Below are 10893 nucleotides of genomic sequence, written 5' to 3' on the forward strand. Positions count from 1 at the left end.
AATCAACCAAAACAAAAACAAAACATCAACTCTACAATTTAAAGTATTTCTCCATAGTGCAATGAAAAGGATGGACATGGATGCAAGCTTGTAAATTCATTTAAAAAGATGCTCTATACCTCACCTGTTTTTTGAGACATCTCTGCAATACCTGGATCTCCGAGAGGTCCTAAAATACAATTAGACTCTCCATCAGTCAAGAAAATAATGTATTTTCCTTTGAAATCTCATCAAGTGTTTTAAGAACCTGAAAGATAGAGTAAATGTTCACCAAAGCAATCTAGTAAGAGATTATATTGCAATAAATTGAGAATGTATTATTACCTTTAACCCTTTATAAAGACCTTGACGTATTTGTGTGCCACACCCGAGGATAGTGGGCAGTGAATCAGCCAGCTTCTCTCTGGTCTCCAAATTATCAGTCAAGGTCAATGGTGTTAGGACTGAGGTAGTTGATTTAAAGGTGACAATCCCAATATAGGATTGGCCTTCAATAATTTTCATCAAGAAAAGTGAGGCTACTTCACGTAGTCTTACAATTCTCTGACCCTAAGAAAAGAAAGAAAAACATTTGTCAGACACTATATGTCCAAGCACAACAGTGGCACAAATACAGTCTGTTTATTGTTGATAATATTTCAGTGATTAGGTTACTCAATACAGTTAAATTGCTTTATTATCTGTATAATACAATTGTTATGACAGTAATACAGTTACGAAAAAAATGTACCTGCATGCTTCCTGAAATATCTAGAACGAGACAAACTACTCTTTGTTGTCTTTGTACCGCTGAGAATGTGGGTTCTGGACTGGGTGATGGTAAAGAACTAGAAGGGATATTTTGTGAGTCCACGCTGGAAGAAAATATAACTTCCTCTACACTTCGGCCACCACACATCCTGTTCTGCATGTTTGGAGCCTTTGTGTTGTGATTTTTTGTATTTCAGAACTCAACTACCTGGGCAGAGACAAAAAGTACAAATTAGGAGTCTATTTACATTTAGTCATTTAGCAGACGCTCTTATCCAGAGCAAGTCTATTGCTAATTACAATTTGAAAGATGAATTATAACGCATTGTTGATTCAATCTATAATTACGGTAAGGAATGTAGTAAGAAAAATACAGACACATCAATGAACATACAAACAGCGGTGTCAGAAACAGCATTCATATACTGTAAAACCAGCTGCTGGTTTTACAGTATATTTTACAATATTTTACAGTATTCATATACTGTAAAACCAGTTTATGGTATGGCGACTGTATCGAGCGATGGAAGGACTCAAGTGACGTCAAGTCCTCGAGACGTCAATCTCATAATCGTCATTGACAACTTGATAAATTAAGGTTATGTGACAAATGTTTCGATTTGCAAGTGTCAAAAATATGTTATCATATATCTTGTTGTATTATAAACAACGTTACGTCTTTGCTACTTTACGTTTATGATATTTATTTTTAGGTTCTTATAACATTAATTACACATTTTCTTCAAATGCGTATGGCCTCGTGGTAAAGCGCAACCTATCACTCAAATGTAGTGAGATTGCATCCCCTCACCCCGTTTTAGTAGAAGTATATGCTAAAAGAATATATTACTAGATGATAATGTAAGCTAGCGGTTAAGGTTTTGGAACATGCTTTTGCAACCGGGAAAGGGATGGCCACATTTGAAGGCTGGTAAAACTAGAGAAAGATGTAGGCTATATGTGCTTATGTACACCTACTATCTCATATTTGTATCTATCTCTGTCTATCTAGCTCTGGCAATCTACCTGTATCTCTGGTTCTGTCATTGAATGTATAGTGTCCTTAAATAGGCCTGTGTCTCCTCTTTATAACCTACGAATATTAGTGATGTCTGATGTCTTGTAAGCGTTTGAAACAAACGCTGTTTGTCTCAGCTGCTCGTGTGACGTCCGATGCTTCGGACGTCACTTCGACACTTCGACTCTGATCACGTGGTTTTTGGCCATTTGAAGCTACGCTCGACACGTTTGTATCGGTACAAATTGTTTCGAAAGGTCGATACCGCTTCGTGTGCACGGTATCGAGCGTAACATCACTACCATATGAACGATTTTCCTGGACAGGGAATAGGCCCTACCTAGAAAAAATATTCTCATTAACCGTAGGTCCGATTGACTTGAAACTCGGTAGACACGCTGCTCATACTAATGCGATGATTCTTAAACAGCACGTTTGCCGATTATCTTTGATTTTTCGATGCAACAATAAAAAGGGAAGTCCGCCAGTTTGTCGAAAGGGACTTTGATAGACGACGGCCTGAAGTCCTAGCTTACCCACAGTCGAGGCTGCTGTCAGTTTACTCAAAAGAACCCAGGAGATGCTCGCTGGCTCAAACCAGTGGCAGCTGGTGAAAATTATTCTCGGTGGGGCTGCGAAATATTCAGTCAATTCGGTAACCATCCCAATATAATGCAGAAACTGCATGAGTTCTCTGTGAAATAGTTTATGTAGCTAATTAATGCACACAGCTATAGGCAAATGTCCACATTTGTGGACAATAAATATCATTACACTCTGTTCAGAAATATTGAAAAACTTTGTGCACTTGTTTTATTTTCTCAGATACATGTTTAATGTCCTTAACCCCTGTCACGGTCCATGGCCGAGGTGAAGTTGGTTTCATATTCGACATTCGACATTCGTGCTATTTTCAGAGATTAGCGATTTTCTATCATTTAAAAAAAAGTTTTATTGAAAAAGTAAAGGATGTGGAAGTAGGTCAGACATTGTTGGAATGCTTCTGTTTTTTTGAGGTTTTATAGTCATACAAATATTATAAATGTCATAATTTTTCAAAATTGTATGGGTAATTTTCATCCGGTCCCTAACTCGATGCTGCAAAGTAGCGTCTTCCGAATGTGAGACGAATGTCGAATGTCGAATATGAAACTAACTTCACCTTGCTCGGTCCATGCTGTATCTGTTCCGAATGTTATAAAAAGCAAGCACCGTCACACCTAAGGTTTTTTTTCTTCTAACAAAGCATTATTTTACACATTTTTGTGTGTGTTTCAATCAGTGGTTAAAACCCTTCATTATGCCGCAATAGTAGTGTAACTTAATTTAAATTCCTTTGCCAGCCTTATAATTTGAAAAATAGAATGTCATATGCCGCTGAACTTTCGATGCGTTTTTTCTGTACGGACCTCCTGTCAAGCCAGATCATGCATACTCAGTTGATGTCAGACAAATAAAAACCACTGACTAGAAGTGTTGTATTTATTAGTCAAGATCAGCTCTGGTGATTTGATGTCGGTTTTGCACATATTAAATCATCAAAATTCATAACTGTCCCACTTTACCCAATGTCCCACATTACCTGAACTCACCCTAATAATAATAATACATTTATTTATATAGCCTAGCGCTTTCCAAAGTTCTCAAAGTCCCTGTACATGGTTAAAATAAACATAAAACAAGGACATCATATAAAATCACAAGATTAATTACACATTAAAAGCAGATCTAAAAAGGTGCGTTTTGACTAATTATTTAAAAGTTGATAGGTCGGTGCAGTCTCTGATGGGTTTGGGGAGTAAATGTGAAAACATGTTCATTACATTTCAAATAGCATAAAACACAAATAAACATTAAAATTTAGTAGATTTACAAAAACACTTGGAAGGCCATAATTTCTTCCCTATCAATACATGTCTTTCCTATCAATACATTTCTTTACAATCCTAAGGCAATTAATTTCTATGTTTTGAAGACTTAAAATATATAGGTCTCAGATCCAGCCTTTCTTGTGCCGGAGCTTTGACTATTCTGGGATTGCCAGCCTCTGCAGATCGGCTGCGACGTCATCCATGGGTTGCTGTGGTAATGTCCCGCCCCGAGCTGCACCTCTGGTTGTCGTGGAGATGATGGATCTGCAGTCCTGGGAGAGGAGCACAGTGTCCAGGAGGGCCTTGTATAGCAGCCCAGCGATGGGGCCTCCAGCCAGGATAAACTCTGGGCTTGTCCCTCTTCTCAGTTCAACCACTAGGGGGTGCACAAGAGTGCCCTTGTACAGCCTGGTCAACAACAAAGACAATGTTAATGCTAACACTAGTTCAAGTTCAAGCCTTTCATTGTCAGATGCACAGAACCATACAAGGTCAGACTGGACACTGAAATTCTTGGGACAAGACAACGCAAAGCAACCTGGCATAACATAACATATAAGTACCCAGAACATAGATTACATCTATGATAACAGATTACATCTATGATAAAATAGAATATAATGAACCTCCTAAATATACAAAATAATATACGATATACAATATACAAGAAAGTATACTTAACCTCTAATACACATAACAACCTATACTAACCTTATAAACCTTTACTAATCTAAAGACAAGAGGGGTACAATTAGTGCAATATTGCTGATAATGCAACCAGTAGCTGAAGGAAAAATGTAACTGTACAAACACAGGGCCTTTGTTGAAGAAAAAATCCACTTTTCTACTGTCATAAACCCAACATTCACTGTTTAGTTTGGTTATATATTTACGCAAGTTGTTATGCTACAGGAGATGGTGGCTGTATATGAAAAGTTCTTATCAAATGCATCTGTTCAAAGCAGCAAAAAAAATAAATTTTTGACTATAATGATAAGAAACTTTGTTAATGATTTGCTTAATAACATGATAAAAGTCCAATTTGAGTGCAAAGCTCCCATCAGTTATAGTAAGGGTTCCAGCTTACCTTGCACATTCTGTCTCCACTAGAGGAGAGCATAGCAGCTGGTTCAAATTGAGACTGTCTTTAAAGCAGGCCTGCCATTGGCTGTAGGCATGGGCCACATCCAGGTCCAGCTTCCATGTACATTTCTGGATTATTCCTTCAAACTTCTGCAGCACCAGACTCTCACTCTTCGAGATCCCTGATACATACACAGGAAGGAGTTATCACCCACAGTTGAGCAATCAGGGCTAACAAAGCTCAAACATGGCTCTGCTGGTTTTAGCCACCTAAGCAAAAAGCATTTAGTCTGCATCCCCTTATAAAACTGATTACAACATTTCAGTGTGTGTGTGTGTGTGTGTTTCAGTGTCCCCACCTGTCTTTGTCTTCTGTCTGCAGAGTTCTCCATAGACCATGCCCAGGAGCAGGGCCTGCAAGAGAGGCAGGTCAGGGGGAGGGGCTGCGTGTGTCATCCAATAGCAGGTGACGCTTACAGACAGATGCAGGTGAGGCGGGATGCCAGTCAGTGACTGAGTCACTCCCAGGGTCTCTAACATCACCGTCAGACGATCTGGGAGGTGGGCCTGCAGGACGGAAAGGAGCGCTAGACTGAATCCTTCTGCTCAAAAAAAACTAACAAGTTTGGTGTTTATTTCAAATTGACTCAGTCAATTAAGCTCAAGTTTGTTTTAATAACCAATGATCAAAATCCTTTCAATCTTTTAGCCAAGTACTGAACTGTTGCATCATATACATTTTTTTTTACCTTATTCAGAGTGTCCAGCTGCAGATTTTGTACAGGCCCACTGAGGATAGGCTTGACCATGTGACTAGTCAGACTCAGGCCATCTCTGTCATACTCCTCAACCATACATTGTCCCGTCTCCATCGATGCAGGGGATTTCCCACCCAGTAGCAGCCCGTACAATATCTGCCGTATGGGCCTTGAGGTGATTTGTCCGCTGGGTAAGCTAGTGTTCTCTACCTGGGAATTCTGCATCACTCTTCTAAAGAGTATAATGTCAATGATGTCCGAGCTGAGCTTCCCCTGTGTCAGCGATAGGAGGGCCCAGTCTGGCAATACCTTCACAGGCTCTGGAATATTGGATGGTGGGGTCCCGTTCCTGAAGAACTCCCCCAATGAGCTAGGAGATAGTTTGTACTCTTCCATGCTCAACATGAAGGCTTGTTCTGTTTGTTTAGATTTCACCCTATCACCGTCATCCATTAACTTGAGCACAGCGCTCAAGGCATTCTTCTTATTTTTGCCTAACCAGTTGAGCAAGCCGTCGATATTGGCAAATCTCCCTCTCAATTTCGAGAAGTCAGACCATTTTACGGACACGCCCTGCCTGGCGAGATTGAAATAATCGTTTCCTGAAATGGAGGCAAAAACTGGTAGTAGAGACCGGTCGATGTTGAACCTAGAGCAGAATCTTTCTTGAGTGAAGTGTTTGGCGGGAATACCCGTCTTCAAGCCCCCTTGCTTCCACTTGAAATGTGGGATGGGTAGAAATCCTGCTGGGACGTCGAATATGTAGAAGTCACTGTCATTGGAGAGTACGGGGCAATTCCACTCCCTTGCCAGTGAGGCTATTTCTCTGTCTGCTTCAGCGATGCTCTTTGCAAAAGGTACTTGCAATTCGGTGAGAATCTGTGAGAACACACATTTAGTAATGGGTGGCAAGACATTACATTTGCGTCCCACTGACACGTCGTGAGCTTTGTGAATCTTTTCTTCAGCTCGTTGTTTCAGAGTCTCAAACTTCTTGTCTGTGTAGTCAGACCCACCATCAACAACAACATAGGGTTCAATCCCATTTTCTCTCAGAGCCTTGATAAACTCACAGATGAGACCCTCAAAAGAATCATAGTCTCCCCCGTGACTCTGGTCCAGTTGTTCATCAAAATAAAGTAAGTAGTATAGATTTTTGCCATCGATTACCAGTTTGCTGTTCTTGAAGGAAACATCTTGTAAAATGTGTCCATTGTTATCCACAAAACTGGTCAGTCCTCTGACTCCCATGATGTGATCTCTGTCTTTCTAAGTCGATATCCTGTTCCGAATGTCATGAGTTCACTGGAATTTATAGAGTTAGAGTCACGGTCACTACTTCCTTAAGTTTCATTTTTCTTACATCACTCATGATTCTCATCAACCCCTCCCAGTGTTTTGTTTTGGAGAAACAAAACCACAGACACATTTCTATTTCATGCTGCATTACAACATTAGGCTTAACGTAATGCAATCTATATACCAAACGTTGTAGCCATATTAGGCCTAGAAATATAACATATAATATAACATATCAACCTGAAAGAATGTGACGTCTGATATTTAAGCAATAAGCCCCAAGAGGCCGTGGTTTACGCTGATTTTAGAACAGGTAAGGGGAGTTGTTAGGCACGACGCGAAGCGGAGAGGACACCCTAACCTAACCCACTCTTTATATTATTATTATACTATTATATTATTATACATTACATTATATACATATACATACATATATATACATATATATATGTATACATATATATGTATATATATATATATATTAATATATATATATATATTAATATATTAATATATATTAATATCTAAGTGTGTGTGCGCGTGCGTGTTTTCAGAGGTAACGCATGTCTTTCGTTTCTGCAACTTCAGTACAGAAAACGAAACAGTATTGCTTCAGATCAGCTGACAGCGTTATGCAAGGGCTAAGTTTGCCCATGTGCACAGAGTACTGCTATCGATGTGGGGCCGGAAGCATCAAACATGTGGACAGCAGTCACTGATCAGTCAAATTTTTCGGATGAAAACGAATACACTTTTTTCTATTTAATTGTACAATTATAATAATAATAGGGTTATTTCAGGTAATGTAGGACACTGTATGGTGGAGGCTCCAGTAGACTTACAAAATAACTGTTAACTCGCCCCAGTGGTGTTTTTGTAAATCGTTTTAGGGCTTAGGAACATTTTCATGTTGGAATTAAATGTACAATACACAATATTATAGAAGCCACACAATTTCAAACATAACATGTGTTGGAAAAATCGACCCCCTCTCTCACTCAGGCAGCATTTTCAGGTAATGTGGGACAGCTTGTCTGGTAAAGTGGGACAGTCATCGTCTGTCAACCTATAGTCTGCTAAATGCTAATATAATAATAATTTGTTTATATACAACAATGCTAGGTGTAAGGGTGTGGCAAGATTCATTTAGTTGTGGGGTTTGACTTATACAATAGGCATAAAGTGTAACTGATGTAAACCTTAGTAAACTGCAGTCTGTGCTAGCTAGCTAGTCCCGCTGCGTTAGCATTTTGTTGGACTTGCGTTAGCGGTCACGCTTAAGGCCGATTTATACTTCTGTGTTTTTAAGCACACGCACACGGGGACCGCCCTTTCCGTGAAGAAACGCCTTCTGCGTGTCCTCTCCGAGCCCTTCACAGAGCTCTGCGTGCACCTCCTGATTTTCCTGACTATCCGTCTGTCCGCGCGTCATTTTATGGATACCCCTTGGCTGTGATTGGTCCGTATAGACCAATTATTTGTTAGTAAACATTCGGGATGCGCGCGCAATGTGGTTGCAGAAAACCGGGAAAGGATAGCATTTAAAATGGCAAAAGGACCACACGGATAATACAAATAGTTAGATTTAAAAAGACCAAAAAGGTCGAGGAGGACAGCCTTTAAGAGAGAAAGCGATTACCTATTGATCTGTTGCATCAGAATTTTGATTTGGGTCACGAAAGTCTTGAAATTTGAGCGAGAATGACGCCCGGTACAGACCCCATAGTCGGGCGGCAACCATGTCTTTGCGTAAGGTCACAAAGTTAATAATTTTAGAGAATCTACTTTTTAATCTAAAAAGTCGAGCAGGGCAGCTTTCAAGAGATAAGCGAATTCTGCTTTTAGCCAGCTGGTCCAATTGTTTTTCTGATTTATTTAAACTGGCAATCTGAGTGACACTGCGTCCCCGTTACACTGTTATGACGTTAGCCTCAGTCAGACTCGCTCACTGCAGTGGCAGTGTGCAGTGTGCCATGGCAGTGGGCACAATGTTGTATTTCACTCCATTATAGCCTACACCAGAAAACATCAGGGAGGACTGCCTGATGTAGATACGAGCCTGATGAAGATATGCCAGCATCTGAGATTTCTTTAACCGAGCTTATTTCATTCGTCATTTGCCTGAGAAAGCGACCTCCATTAGCCAGGCTAGTTTTGCCCAATCACTTGGTCAGGCTATTTAAGGGTATCGGGGTCAAGTGACTTTTGTGTATAGAAAAGTGAAACTTAAATGTATTTGTCCAAAGGCCAAGAGCCCCAATAAGTTAATGTCAAGCCCTGCAATCCAGTGGCCAGAGATATATGATGACCTGATCACACTCCAAGTGTAATAGACCGGGGAGAAGTTCGTCTTTTGCAACCAACATGCGCAGTTGAGCCTGCTTGACAGTTGTGTGACGTAGGGCTATAATTGGTCTATTAAGAACCGCTTGCGTCAGGGGTGGGGGTGGGGTTGCCGTGACCAACAAGACAACAGAATCCTTTGACCGCCATTGTTGTAAGTTTTACAACTTTTATTTCAGCTAAACAGAACATGTAAATCAGCATCTGAATTAAAATGTGACGAGAAATGGGCAGTGTAGTTGCTGAAAATTTGCTTATTTTATTGATGAAACGGCTCATTTGTAAATTTGCTCCGACTTTTCGATAACCTAGCTAGCATTGCAGTGCAGCGCTACTGTTCTGCCGGTGAATTGCTTTCAGCACGCAGAGCCGTCGGAGTAGTATGAATTCAACCAGTCCGTCCGACTCCGTCCGACTCTGTGCATGCGTCTGTCCGTTAACGGAGACGCAGAAGTATAAATCGGCCTTTACAAGTCTGAGAATGCTGGTTCGATGACAGTGTAAGTTGTTATTTAGTTGGGAACTTAAGTGCAGTATGATGCATTGGTATTAAACATTTGAGAACTGTCGAATTAAATTACTTTTATAGCATAAACACAGCATTACTAGATGTCCCACTTTACCTGAAAAATGCTGTCCCACATTACCTGACACGATCAGGTAATGTGGGGCAGTCACTTTACGCATCATTTTTGAGGACGCTGATTGGCTAAATATGTGTTTCTTGTTAGCAACGGTCAGCAATTCACCTATCGCCTGTAGGTTGGTAGGCGGGCGCTTTTTCTAGCGCCCCAGATGTTGAGCATGAAATACATTTATCCCAAAACATAATTTTAGTATATATATACACAACACTTTATTGTGTATTTTTAATACAGTCATGCTTAAAATGATTAGTTATTGTTTAGAAAATATATTACATGAAAAACAAAAATCTAAAACACTTTTCACCAGGGAGGGCAGCGACCTAGCACCCTCTATTGCTAAGGCTACATAAGACCTGGACCTCGGCACCAACACTCGACACAATTCCCATGCAGCGTAGCCTCGGCCTTAACTGGGACTTAAAGACAGACACGTTTACCTTCAGGGTCAAAGATGAAGAGAAACCCTTCACTTGTAGAGGTGTTCTGTCTACAGTCAACAGCCTGTATGACCCCTTAGGCTTTGTCGCACCCGTGACCATTCAAGGTAAGGCCTTGCTACGGGAACTCACCACTGAGAGATCTGACTGGGACGCTCCACTACCACTGGAAAAGAAACACATCTCAAAATATTCACATCTCAAGAGCGTATGCTCCAATCTCATCGCCTCGAGCCAAATTCAGAGAACTTGGCTCCTCTCATATGGGTGGGGCCTGGGAAAGGATGATTGGTCTTGCTAGACGCACCCTGGACGCTATGTTCCTGCGTTTAGAGTCCACAAGACTCAGTCACGAGACTCTCACAACTTTCATGGCCGAAGTAGCAGCCATCTTAAATGGAAGACCTCTAACCTCTGTGTTTACCGACTCTGCAGACCCACTGTTACTTACTCCCTCCACTCTATTCACACAGAAAGTTGACACACACACAGAGCTCCTGCTGGGGACTTCGACACAAGGGACCTGCACAAACGCCAGTGGCGTCAAGTACAATGTCTTGCAAACTTTTTCTGGGACTAAAGGAGAAAGCAGTATCTTCCCACACTGCAGACACGCAGTAAGTGGACTTCAGACCAGCCAAAAACGCAGCCTGGCAGTGTTGTCCTTATGAGTGACTGTTCGACCAA

At 40.8% G+C, this 10893-nt stretch overlaps 1 protein-coding gene across 1 annotated transcript; it reads right to left on the reverse strand.

The window, feature by feature from the left end:
- Positions 1–3236: 3236 nt before the first annotated feature.
- LOC146221105 (single-strand DNA endonuclease ASTE1-like) lies at positions 3237–6786 on the reverse strand. The gene is made up of 4 exons (XM_084692341.1): positions 5472–6786; positions 5082–5289; positions 4727–4904; positions 3237–4047 (listed from the first exon to the last, which is right to left on the reverse strand). Exons 1-4 carry the CDS (start codon positions 6729–6731, stop codon positions 3795–3797), a joined length of 1899 nt encoding a protein of 632 aa, XP_084548467.1. The 5' UTR covers positions 6732–6786; the 3' UTR covers positions 3237–3794.
- Between the last annotated feature and the right edge of the window lie 4107 nt (positions 6787–10893).

This window comes from Hypomesus nipponensis, chromosome 26 (genome assembly GCF_054491055.1).
Source record: "Hypomesus nipponensis isolate SF chromosome 26, ASM5449105v1, whole genome shotgun sequence".
Lineage (NCBI taxonomy): Eukaryota > Metazoa > Chordata > Actinopteri > Osmeriformes > Osmeridae > Hypomesus > Hypomesus nipponensis.

Coding starts and splice junctions, on each gene's coding strand:
- LOC146221105 (XM_084692341.1), bottom strand. CDS start 6,731: ATGGGAGTCAGAGGACTGACCAGTTTTGTGGATAACAATGGACACATT. Junction 5,290..5,471: donor AGCTGGACACTCTGAATAAG/GTAAAAAAAAAT, acceptor TCCGTCCTGCAG/GCCCACCTCCCAGATCGTCT. Junction 4,905..5,081: donor CAGACAGAAGACAAAGACAG/GTGGGGACACTG, acceptor TGTATGTATCAG/GGATCTCGAAGAGTGAGAGT.